The sequence below is a fragment of the Penicillium lagena genome (genome assembly GCF_028827675.1).
Source record: "Penicillium lagena strain IBT 129212 chromosome Unknown utg000007l_segment0_segment0, whole genome shotgun sequence".
Lineage (NCBI taxonomy): Eukaryota > Fungi > Ascomycota > Eurotiomycetes > Eurotiales > Aspergillaceae > Penicillium > Penicillium lagena.
In genome coordinates, this window is record NW_026623228.1 from 1,937,360 (window position 1) to 1,949,659 (window position 12,300).

At 50.5% G+C, this 12,300-nt stretch overlaps 5 protein-coding genes across 5 annotated transcripts; 3 read left to right on the forward strand and 2 right to left on the reverse strand.

Moving 5' to 3' along the window:
• Nucleotides 1-160: 160 nt before the first annotated feature.
• On the forward strand, nucleotides 161-1,893 carry N7510_010313 (indoleamine 2,3-dioxygenase family protein; the record flags this gene model as incomplete). The annotated part of the gene is made up of 5 exons (XM_056982238.1): nucleotides 161-651; nucleotides 722-1,038; nucleotides 1,090-1,250; nucleotides 1,310-1,612; nucleotides 1,666-1,893. The coding sequence occupies 5 exons, from the start codon at nucleotides 161-163 to the stop codon at nucleotides 1,891-1,893; spliced, it is 1,500 nt and encodes a 499-aa protein (XP_056830074.1).
• A 607-nt stretch (nucleotides 1,894-2,500) lies between these two features.
• N7510_010314 (Leucine Rich Repeat domain protein) lies at nucleotides 2,501-4,651 on the reverse strand (the record flags this gene model as incomplete). Its single annotated transcript, XM_056982239.1, has 4 exons — nucleotides 2,501-3,190; nucleotides 3,243-3,780; nucleotides 3,834-3,958; nucleotides 4,019-4,651. 4 exons carry the CDS (start codon nucleotides 4,649-4,651, stop codon nucleotides 2,501-2,503), a joined length of 1,986 nt encoding a protein of 661 aa, XP_056830075.1.
• A 74-nt stretch (nucleotides 4,652-4,725) lies between these two features.
• On the forward strand, nucleotides 4,726-6,559 carry N7510_010315 (uncharacterized protein; the record flags this gene model as incomplete). Its single annotated transcript, XM_056982240.1, has 4 exons — nucleotides 4,726-4,905; nucleotides 4,962-5,042; nucleotides 5,105-6,295; nucleotides 6,356-6,559. 4 exons carry the CDS (start codon nucleotides 4,726-4,728, stop codon nucleotides 6,557-6,559), a joined length of 1,656 nt encoding a protein of 551 aa, XP_056830076.1.
• A 565-nt stretch (nucleotides 6,560-7,124) lies between these two features.
• On the reverse strand, nucleotides 7,125-8,183 carry N7510_010316 (uncharacterized protein; the record flags this gene model as incomplete). The annotated part of the gene is made up of 1 exon (XM_056982241.1): nucleotides 7,125-8,183. The coding sequence occupies one exon, from the start codon at nucleotides 8,181-8,183 to the stop codon at nucleotides 7,125-7,127; it is 1,059 nt and encodes a 352-aa protein (XP_056830077.1).
• A 1,717-nt stretch (nucleotides 8,184-9,900) lies between these two features.
• On the forward strand, nucleotides 9,901-11,772 carry N7510_010317 (glycoside hydrolase family 35 protein; the record flags this gene model as incomplete). The annotated part of the gene is made up of 1 exon (XM_056982242.1): nucleotides 9,901-11,772. The coding sequence occupies one exon, from the start codon at nucleotides 9,901-9,903 to the stop codon at nucleotides 11,770-11,772; it is 1,872 nt and encodes a 623-aa protein (XP_056830078.1).
• Between the last annotated feature and the right edge of the window lie 528 nt (nucleotides 11,773-12,300).

The following is a 12,300-nucleotide window of genomic DNA, read 5'->3' on the forward strand; positions in this document are numbered from 1 at the left end:
CTGCTTCCTTCCTTCTGGACTTGCTCCTTGATCTCAACTTGCATATACCCTAAGCCTTCCACATATATCTGCCATACCTTCTTGTCCCCCTTCCACAAACTATCTTTCCCTATACACCTACATAACAGTCTTGAGTTGATATACCTCGCTGTCCTTCATCATGACTCGGATCCAAGTCCCCTTCCCTTCCCCTACTACCCTGAAGAAGTTCCCTCATATCCACGAGGACCCTGCTACCCTGTCCCATGCTATTGACCCCTTCACCATTACTACCTCTTCGGGCTTCCTACCCTATGCTACGGCACCCACTACATTGCCGGAGGCCTTCCAGCCCCTGGCTGATCTCCTTGATCGTCTGCCTGTAGTCAAGGAGGACGGCAAGCCTGGTCTGCTGGCCACTTATGAGCTCGGCCCTGCTTGCAAGGACTTCCCGGACCTCACAGATGAAATTGATAAGCTTGTCACCGCTGATGGGTCGCCAGACCTCTTCAACATCACGGCCGTCTTCCGGGACTATACCTTCCTGGCCTCGTCGTACCTGCTCGAGCCATGCTGGGAAAACTGGACCAAGAACCCAGATAATGGGTACGGTCTTGGTCGGGATGTTCTGCCCAAGGCTATTGCTCGCCCTATGTACCATGCTGCTCAAATGTATGTATTTCCCACCGGAACCTTTCAGTCATGTCTTGCCTAGTTTGTACCTCTAACATCTGCTTTGTAGTTTGGACCTTCCACCCTTCATGTCCTATGCGGCCTCATACGCCCTCTTCAACTACCATGTCGCCGACCCTGCAAAGGGCCTCGCGGAGTATACTAACCTCCGCCTGACCCGCGCGTTTGAGCGTGGCCTGGACCCCAAGAGCTCCGAGGCAGGGTTTATCCTGACTCACGTCGACATGGTGAAAGAGACTGGCGGACTCATCAACGGTGTCCTGAAAGTGGTCGACACTCTCGAGCAGCATGGCGATCGTCAGGAAATCAATGATGGATTCCGTGAGATCTTGACGACCATGGAGAAGATCGAGGAATCCATGGAGAGTAAGCAGGCCCTGATCTTCATTCGAATATCTGCTGACCCATCTTGTATAGCCATGTGGGGGAACTCCAAGCCAGCCGAATATCTCTCCTTCCGTGTATTCATCTTCGGCATCACCTCGCAGTCGATGTTCCCCAACGGCGTCATCTATGAGGGCTGCGAGGACGACAAGCCCCTCAACTTCCGCGGCGAGAGCGGTGCTAATGACAGCATTGTATGTCGTCTTGCCTGCCTTGATTCTCCAATGATCACCACTAACATGAATTCCTTTAGATTCCCCTGCTCGATCACCTGTGCCAAATCCCCATGCCCTCTACACCCCTAACCAAGATCTTGCACGAGTTCCGTGCCTACCGGCCCCTGCCTCATCGCACGTTCCTGACCTACATCCGCGAAAAGGCCGAGGAAATTGGCGTGCGCGACTACGCAGTCCAGGACTCCGAGACAGCCGTGCTCTTCCTCAGGACGTTGGACCATGTCCGCAGCTTCCGCTGGCGCCACTGGCTCTTCGCGCGGGAGTACATCATTCGTCGCACGCCGCACCCGACTGCCACTGGTGGAAGCCCTATTGTGACGGTAAGTAAAACCCTCCGTTTTAAACCAGGACATCAGCTAATACATTGCTCTAGTGGCTGCCTAACCAGCTCTCGGCTGTCATGGACCTGATGGTCAGCATCTACGACACGTATCTTGCGCCGAAAGAGGGTGTTGCTGTTGTTTCGAATGGGGCCAGCGGTAAGCAGGATCTGATTGCCTCGCACCGGAAACAGGTCGAGCCCATGATGGAGCGGGTGCGTGACCAGCGGGACAAGCTGGCGAAGGAGGTCGAGCGCTGGTGCAAAGAGCGCGGGGTTTAGACGGCAGCCTCTTTCTGCTCTTGTTGCATCTCAAAACGCATGCGGTAGTTATTGCATTATATCCAAGTTTAGACCAGTTTAGTTCATTGTTCGGTGCTATCTCATATACAGATTGTGGGCTCATTGATCGCTCGGCGAGATGTAGATAGAAAACCGACGGAGTTCCGGGTTGTTTGCTATCACTATATTATTTTGCCTGGGTCGGATCGGTGTTAAAAAGTAAGTGTAAAAAATAAGAATAGCCGATTCAAAGCGACATCTAACCGGGTCTTACGTACAGATACCCCGACGTGACCCGCTCAGACCCCGGCTTATCGCTTCCCGGGAATTAGTTCTATCTCTACCCTCGGAACGGTGAATGGAGGAAAACAGCATTCATGTGTTCCCCTCGTGGGTTGATTGGATTGTCCATAAAGTCGCTGGTCACCTGAGTGCTATCACCTGGTCCGCCCATGCCACAGGCCCATAACTAGTGGTCGGCACAGCTGATTAGGGAAGAGCGGCATAACTTGTGATGACGAAGACGAACCGACTTGTTGCAATCTGCTCTATGCATTGCTTTCCCCAAGACAGGGAGATGAAAAATCTAGCAAAGTAGCAGAGGACTTCAACGGGTAATAACCTCCAACCCTCGTTCTCGCCCATATGCCACGGCATCTGAGGAGACTTCCTCGCAGCCTTGGACACGCAGGCGTTCAAGCCGTGCCCCTTCACGGGAATCTGATGCGCGGGCATCCGCGAACATGCGGATGCTGCAGCCTGTGATGTTCGTGAAACTCAGGTTAAGGATCTTCAGGTCAGGAAGATGGGTGTGGAGATGTCGGGCAACAGTATCATCCACATTAAACATGTGGAAGATGCTTAACTCGGTCAACTTGACATCAGAGGCAGCATTCTTCATGACGTGGAGGAACTCCTGGCCGGTGAGGTGGACGCAGTCGGTGACATGCAATGTTTGGACAGGTGCCTGAGCCTGGACGAGGAACGCATTGAGGGTCTGGCTCGTGAGCCACTTGAGATCCACAAGCATGAGAGTGTGCAGATTAGGAAGTGTCTTCCCAGTGTCGTCTGTCCCGAAATTTGAGTACATCCCACCCTCAAGGTAGAGGTATTCAATGGTTGTGGGAAGGTCTGAATAAAAAGATTCACCAATCGACACGCCGGTGAGACTTAGTCGACGAAGCGGGGGAAGAACATCACCATTAGATAATTGGGTGAAGAAGTATGGGTCTAGTTTAGGTGGGTTCCAGTTCAGTCGCAGCTCTTCTAAGTTCGGATATGTATGGGTTTCGAGGTTCTAAGCCAAAAGAATCAATAATAGATCGTTAGAAACAGTCAAGGAGGCTTACTTCTGAAAGAGATGGGATATAAATTGGGTATTCGTGATCGTGTCCCGGAGGTTGCTGGAATTTCCCTGCCAGGGTAATGCTTTTCAAGTTTGGCAAAGAACTAGGCCATTTGCCGTCGTGAATATGCCGAGGCGAATGCTTGACATTCAAAAGAGCAATACGCTCCAGATGGGGAAAGGCATTGATAAACTTCCCGAAATATTCCTGGGTGACGACCATATCCGCAGAGATAATCAGAGTCTTCAGTCTTTTGCAGCCTTGAAATTTTTTGTAAAACTCCCTGTAGTCGTATGTGACTCCGAGTTCAAGGTATTCGAGTTGCGGGCATCTGCTCAGGATCTCTAGGCTCTTTGAGATCGATGCAGTTGCCAAGTTTTTGATTGTCGCATGTGTGATCCGGGCCTTTGATCGCCGGATATATGCTCGGACGGCAGTCCATGGTACCTTTCCTCGAGCCCCGGAAAGATCCATGCTCATCCACAAATTTGGCATCGAGGTGAAGAATTGTTCCCAAGTTTTGGAAACGCGAAGGATTGCCCTGAATCCTGCCATGAGCCAACATGACCATTCAACTTCTTTCAGCGTACTCACACGACTTGTTTGAAGGAAAAGTGCTTGAGAATCTCAAAGGCCACCTCAAGGGGCAGGGCCGTAAACGGATCTCGACGATTGACAAACATCTTGTCGTAGAGTTTGTCGTGAAACTTTTGGAGAAACTGCAATATGATCACCAATTAATCCCACAGTCTTACTCTCTACGAGGAGATTGTACGTACGGAGCGTCGTGGATGATCAGCTGGGAGCATCTTCAAGCCATAGGCGTAGATTTCAAGCGCCTTGTTCGCTTTCCCTTCCAGCAGAAGTACCTTGGCACAACGCAGGTATCCCTGAATTCCACACGTGAGGATAAACATGGTAGAGGTTCGGAGGTCAACACTTACACGTTCATCGTTGTTCTTACCCAGTTTGATCATCTGCTTCGCGTCTCGACGCGCCAGGTCAAGCTGCTCGAGTTTTGAATAGGTCGCGGCACGATTGTCCAAGACACCAATTGCGTCGCCATTTTTCTGATTCAGCGCCTGAGATTTACTGTTAGCAAGACAGTTGGGGACAAGCAGTGGGGCAGCTACCTCACTGAAGGCCTCGATGGCGGCCTTGAAATCGCCCTTTTGGTATAATTTCTGGCCCCGCTGATGCAGGCTGGACGCTGGATCTGAAAAAGTTGTCAGTTTCCGCGTATCTAATGCGTCACAACCCCAACCCACCTTGACGGGCCATGTCGACGGTGAAGTATGTAGTTCTCCTTGAGAACAAGCGTGATGGAAGGCGCGCGCGCTGGCACGTGCCTCCGCGAATGCGCAGTTGGCTTGTGTGCCCACCCGTAGGCCCGTGTTTACTTTCTTCCCCATTCGGGAATGAGCCAAACCCATCATCCGACCACACAGCAACCAGCGACCAGTCCAGCGGATAGGCAGCTTCTACCATGGAGCCGCACAATTTGCAGGCAGCGTCGACCTATGTCAACAACATTCTCCTGGCCCGAGGACTGTTGAAGAGTGGGGAGCCGATTGACTTCGCCGAGCCCGACAATGGCGAAGGAGGGACAGAGGCCACCATGGCCCGAGTAATCAACCTGGTCAATGATCTGGTCATCAGGAGAGATGTATGCACGATACCCCAATGACACGCTGGGCTACAAAAGCTAACAGTGTAACACAGCGCGAATCTGAGCACCGCGAGAACCTCGCGACAACGATACGGACATTGCGCGCAAGTGAGTCGGAGCAAACTATGGAAATGGTATGTGCGCAGTCCTTTGATGGTAATTCAGTCTTCTAACTGTTGGCTTCTGTTTTCTGCAGGGAAAACTAAAGAATAAAACTTCCGAGTTGGCGCGGTCGCTGGCTCTAGCCGAAGCACAGGAACGTGCGCTCAAATCAAATATTTCAAGCGCCGAAGCTACAGCGAGAGGGCTCAAAGAACAGGTTCAGCGTATGAAGACAACCGTCCAGCAGGTTCGCGCGCAATGTGCCAACGATATACGCAAGCGTGACCTGGAGATGCAGAGGCTCAAGTCACATTTGGCCGAGCGTCAACGAGGCAAGCGTGAAGGGCTGAGTGTGACCACCATCAATATCAATCCCGGTGCAGACAGATCGCAACTAAGAAATAGCGGCGGTGAACAGGTCAATGACCCTGGGTACAGTTTGAAGCAGGAGACGACCGAATTTTTGACGGAGCTGTGCCAGAATCTCAGTGATGAGAATGACCAGCTGATCGAGCTTGCGCGAAATACAGTGCAAACGCTAAAGGAGCTGCAAGGGTTGCCGCAATTTGAGGATGCTGGTGATGACGAGGAAATTTCGGGAATGGCAAGCGTTGGACCTCTGAAATCGACTTCCGATTCTGCCACTACACTTCCTACTTCGTGTGAAGATCTGTCAACTCGCATGGCGGCAGTGCTGGATCACCTGCGGACCTTACTGACCAACCCGTCATTTGTGCCGCTCGAGGAAGTCGAGATCCGCGACGAAGAAATCAAACGGCTACGCGAAAGCTGGGAAAAGATGGAGAACCGGTGGAAGCAGGCTGTGACCATGATGGATGGCTGGCAGAGGCGCCTGGCCAGCGGGGATTCGGTGCAAGCGGAAGAATTGAAGCGAGGCATGAATTTCGACTTCGTGAACTCAATGCAAGATAGCAGCATGCAGGACCAGTCAGAAGCCAAAAACATCTCGCCGATCCTCGAGGACGAACAAGAAGAAGATGCGAGCGACTCGGAAGACCGACTACCAGAATCCGAAACATCCAACCAGCAGAAACGATCCAAGATCCACAAGGTACCCGTGCGTCCCGAGCGGGCATTGAGAGAACGTACCGACAACGCACCGAAGCGTTTGGCCCGTAAAGTCTCCTTTACACCTGGCCTACAAGGATCGCCGTCCGAACACACTGGTACCGAAGAGGAAACACTGGAAATCAAAGCTCACAAAGCCGCATCTGTGACACGCAGACCATCGCGACGGAAGACAGAAACCAAGCTATCGTGTGAGGTGAGTGGAACACATACAAATGACGACAAAAATTCATACTTATATATATTGTCAAAGCAGGTCAATCCCAAAGATACACGAAGCATCCCCCAAAAGCTCGCCGGGGCCGAAGATGACGCTCGAACCGCCGAACAATCACGCAAGGAGCGCGAATCTCGAAAGCGAAGCCGGCCTGACAAGGTGTCTAGCAGGACAGGAACCCGGCGTCGGAGTACCCTGGACAACGATGAGCTAAACGAACTGATGGGCAGGTCGGCCCGGTGATATGACCATCTTCACAAAGTGCTTGATACCCTCTAATTTGTACTGTACATACATCGGATCCAGAGCGAGTGCATGTAAATAGCGTGTCCAACGATTTTTTTCATTGGAATTCCGTGTCATTAGATAAGTGTTCATTTCGGTGTTGGTGTCTGCCAGCTCATTATTTTCTGCCATTGTCGACGGTCAGTGCTTGCGGGATTGGAGGGGAATTGCCTCTATTCTCCGGCGCTGAAGAAGAGCGGGTGAGGAACATAAACAGGTCCAAGGCGCAGCGTAGTCGAATGGATTGTACTCATCGTCAACACTGCGTGAGGGCTCGGGGAACCCTGTCTACGTAGTGGCCCACATTCCGGAAACAAAGAAGATAGTGTTGGAGAAGCTGGAATAGAAAAAAATTAAAGCAGAAAATCAGAAGGAAAGAGAATGAATGACAGAGCAGCTGGTTTGAAGTTACGCGAAGATGGATGTGACGAGTAAACCCGAAGGGAAAATCTGTATAGTTGGACTGAAGTCTCGACACGATTCTCTTCTCGAATTTACGACATTCAAGTCTGTACGCATCATCTTAAGCGCTCCAAGCACGACCTCCCTTATGATGATGTCCAAATCCCTCCTCAGCCGGTCTCGCCTCCCCACCACCAGAAAGATGCACTGTCCTCCCTTTCAACCACTCATTCTCAGTAGCATTGTAATAAAGCGTATGTCCCCCGCTATGGATATTCTCCAAAGAAGAATCGGCATTCACAAACTTGTTCACCGTCGCATCACGGGTCATGGACCAGGTACTCGTTTTGTCGAGGCTGACGTCAATTGTCGCATCTCCATACCCCGAGTAGGCAGCTCCCGTCCAGGTACTGTAGTCGCTCAGACTCCAGGAGATAAGACTCCCGTTATAAGCAACTAGATCACCTATCAAATCTGATTCGTGGACTTGGATAGTGACCTCTGCCGGTTTGAGATTGTTGTTATCGGGATACCCAGCGTAGTAATCAAAGTCCTGTGTGATCTGGGAGTAATTGGCGACAACCAAGACATCAGACTTCGTGTTGATCTCCGCGTTAGTTAGATACACGTTGGCAATGACATTGCCAAACCACAGTCCCGGCATCGTATCACCCAGTGTTGTAAACTTGGTATTAGTGAGATTCAACTTCGCACCACTGATCCGTGTCGCGCTGCTAAACATGGCAACACCACCCAGCAATCCCGCCGTCGCATCGCAGTCAACCAGGGTGACATTTTGAGCACCGTCAGAAAAGACCACAGGTCCATTCTCAGAGAGACTGATAACGTTATGCGCTTCAATGGTCCCAAGAGCATAGAACGTCGCAGATCCAATACCCGCTGAGTGCGCAACACTGTCATAGACATAAATATCGCCTTTGGGCGAGTCACCCGAGAAACTGGATGAGCGCTTTCCACCAGAGAAATGCGCCACGTTGTGCGCGATTATCGTCCCGTTCCCGCTGGCGTATAACCCGTGACTGACTGGACCAGAGGAGTACAGCCAGGCATTGTTGACGTGGACCACTGTGTCGCTGCCATAGGAGTATATGTTGGCTGCCCCATTGTGGACTGTCACGTTGATATGGTGGAATGCTGCTGTCGAGGCATTGGCCTTCATAATCTCGATTAGACCATGCTCAATTTCTCTTGATGGGAGTACTCTACTAACCACATTGATGGCTGCATTAAACCCGTAGAAACTCGCATCGAGTAGGTTACTCGAGTACCCCTCTTTGAGGATGTCGATGTAAGATCCTGCAAACTCAGCTTCATTGGCAACGAGAAGCACGCTCGTATCATTCGCGTGGGCGGACCAGGAGATGTGGTTGAAGCTGGTGCTCTTCCCATTGAACTTGTGGGCAGCCTTGACTATTTAATCATGTGAATATCTGATTTCCATTGAGGATAAGCCCACTTACTAGGGGAGGGCTGGGAGCTGACGAAGGGAACATTGTAGTCTGGCACTATAGCATTGTCCGCGGCCCACAGTTCGGGGTTGATCACATTTGAAGGATCTTCAATTGTGAGGGATGCGAGAACGGCCAGTGGGCATAATAGGAATAGAGATGAAGAAACCATCATGAAGTTGATTTTATTTACTTGTCACTGGTTGATTGTATGAGCACCAGGAATAGTCACCGACTTTATATCTCTATCCACTTCCCCATGGGGAAACCAAGACTGCATGGAATGGATAGGGTAGATCACCGGAAGCAAGTGGAGAAACAAGAGACCATTAATGCATAGTGAGTGTAGTGAGGGCACGAATTCCACCAAAATTGGTGGGCCAGGAACCGACCTGACCAGAGACCCTCCACATCCCGACCTCACCTGTGTATACTCTCGCCAAGAAGTATGCGCAAGCAGACAATCTACTCCCGAGTGTCCGGAAATTTTGACTTTTTTTTGATATCGTTAAGAATTCTAGGCTTGTGGTTATTATGGCTGAATTCACGGAGAGAAATAAATTTGCAAGCATATATAATCCAAGTGTTTGAAACAGAGGTATATAGGCAGGTCGTGGGATATTGCTTCTACATATAAACAGATGTCGAGGCCAAATACTTAAGTAGTTATAAACAGCGTTATCTAAAAACATGACAAATTTAAGCGCAGGTTAGTACTTGTGTGCTTGGATCTTCTAACTGGAGCCCACAATGCAAATGAAATTGGGTAAACGGTTGTAAAATGGACAGAAAAGTAAATGACTTCATAGAGCCTCTAGTATTAAATCCAAAGCTAGTAACCAACAGAGCATCACACCAGGTCCAACTCTAGAAGGTCCTTTCTCTGTCTGATCTGACATGCGCACCGGTCCGACAGAGAGATCGTGCGGCACTCCTCTTTTATCGTGAAAGAAAAATCAAGTTCGGCTGGTTGGCTGAGTGCATCGTGAGAAACCATTCCCTGAATTTCTATTAATGAATTGCAAATAATTTATTCACTATGAAGCTAGCTAGTCAGTACTGAAGTCACACCCTTCCTGACACAGAATGCCAATGAACGTTCCTCAATCAACAGAGGCATATTGTTGTCCACGTTTAGGTTGGTCGGCAAAATTGAGCGTGGCCCGGAAGCTTGTCTGGACCCGACTGTAACATCAAGGCGCTACACTCCGACACAGAGTGCGGGGTTCGCAGGTCGAGACGTCAGGAACAATTCGGATAAAACAGACTCAGTGGAGACATGCCGATCTAAATTGGCAGATCTTCATCATTATGGGCAATTGTGGATCGGGCCATCCAAAAGACAAGCAGAAAGCCACATGTTAAATAGCGAGGCTTACCAGTTCGCTCCATCCGTCTTGAGTTCAGAAATTCCTGTCAATCCCGACCATGTCTTTACTCAGGTTCTGGACATTAATCCTTGCCTGCGCTGGCTTTTTGTCCTGCGCGCATGCCAGTGCTCCATTCGGTTGGAATAATAACACATTCCTCCTCCATGGCAAACCCTACCGGATCATCGGCGGACAGATGGATCCGCAGCGGGTGCCACACGAGCTGTGGGAAGACCGCCTGTCCAAGGCACGCGCTATGGGCTTGAATACCATCTTTTCGTACGTCTACTGGGACCAGCTGGAACGTACCCCGGGCTCGTGGGACCCTAGCGGCAACAACGATATCGCGCGGTACTTCAAGATTGCACAAGAGCAAGGCCTGCATGTCGTTCTCCGCCCTGGACCATATATTTGTGGCGAGCACGAATGGGGTGGATTTCCAGCATGGCTCAGCGAGGTACCAGGCATGGTTGTCCGCACATACAACGAACCATTCCTCAAAGCTACCCAGTCATATATCAGTCGTCTTGCGGAGCAGCTGAAGTCGGTTCTGGTTACGAACGGTGGGCCGGTCTTAATGGTCCAGGTTGAGAATGAGTACGGATCCTATGGCAATAATCACCAGTACGTTGCTGCCCTGCGGGATATTATTATAAACGCATTCGGTTTACCGGTGTACACCAACGATGGCGGCGAGAAATCGATGCTGGAGGGTGGTCAAATTCCGGGTGCTCTTGCTGAAACAGACGGTGATCCCAAGACGGGCTTCGCTGCTCGTAACGCATACGTTACCGATCCTAGCAGCCTTGGTCCACAGCTTGACGGGGAATACTACATCACTTGGCTCGACCAATGGGCCAGCAATAACTCCTTCACCACAGATGCCGGAGACCAGGCGGCGATTGAATCTGCCACATCCGATCTTGACTGGATCCTATCCAACAATGGGTCGTTCAGTATCTACATGTTCCACGGCGGCACTAACTGGGGGTTCCAGAATGGAGCGGACTGGGGCGACTCGCTGGAGCCTGTCATTACGAGCTATGACTACGGGGCACCTCTCGATGAAAGCGGCCGGACGAATGATATTTACTTTGCCGTGCGAAAGACTATCAGCTCCCATGTCGGTGAAGACAGCATCCCACCAGTCCCCAAGAATAAACCACTTGTCACAATTCCGGACATTAAACTCACCCCCGAAGTGACTATGTTCGACAGCCTCCCCAAACCCGTATCCAAAAAATACCCTGTGAATATGGAAGCGGTCGGCCAGGCATATGGGATGATCCTCTATCGGCACGTTGTTACATCCACCGTTAATGGAACTCTTAAAACCGGTGACGCTCCTAGGGACCGAGTGCTCGTCTACGTCAATGGCCGCCGTGCCGGCGTGATTGATAGCACGTATGCAGCACCCAGTACGGTCAATCTGGCACTTAAACCGCATGATGTGTTAGATATCTTGATTGAAAATATGGGACGTGTCAATTACGGCTCCCTGATTGTTGATCAGCGCAAGGGAATTGTGGGAAATGTGACAGTTGGAAGCAGTCTTCTCTCCAACTGGGAGATCTATTCTCTCCCGTTAAACGAACCGCCATCTGGTTCATCCTATAACGCGAAAACGACACATCTATCAACAAGTTCAGGACCCGTCTTCTTTACTGGTTCATTTGATGTGGATACTGTTGGGGACACATTCCTCGAACTTCCTGGCTGGACGAAGGGCGTGGTTTGGGTCAACGGTGTTAATCTTGGCCGCTATTGGATCGTAGGCCCGCAGCAGACGCTCTATCTTCCCGGAATATATCTTCGCAAAAACCAGAACAAGATCACTGTTCTGGCTCTAGAGCCAACAGGAAATGAAGGTCCGGTCCGTGGTATCACCACGAGGAACTGGGGTAATAACCCGGATCCTGATGCTCCGTGATGTATATAGTACAGTATAGCAAGATTCGATAAAGGAATATGGGATTGTGAGATATTGAAAAAAACGGGCAGGAAATATGACAGTCTAATGTGGTCGTTTCAGATAAACACGATGGTTGGTTATGGGCACTGTCAATTCTGAGCTGCAACTTCTCTGGAGCACTATAAAATAGGACCAGAGAAACTTTGATTGAATCTTCCTAATGAAGCAATCCATGAGGTAACTCCGGAACGCCACGCGGAAAGTAGACTCGCTTCGATGAGTTAAAATAATTATCGTGGTGACCTTGCGATAAATTGCCCGGCTGCAACTCTCCGATCCAACTTTGCCGATCAGTGGAGAGCGTTCGGGTCTGGCCGCCGAGTCCATCCTTTTGTTCTGTTGACGCCTCGTGCACAGACTTCATAAAAAGTTAATCGGCTTGTGAAATTGCTCCCAAACGAGTTCCGTGTCGGCAGCATTCGCTTGGAAGCCGACATCCACGCCCAGGCCGATATCCGGAGGATATGGAATTGTTCACAAGCTCTA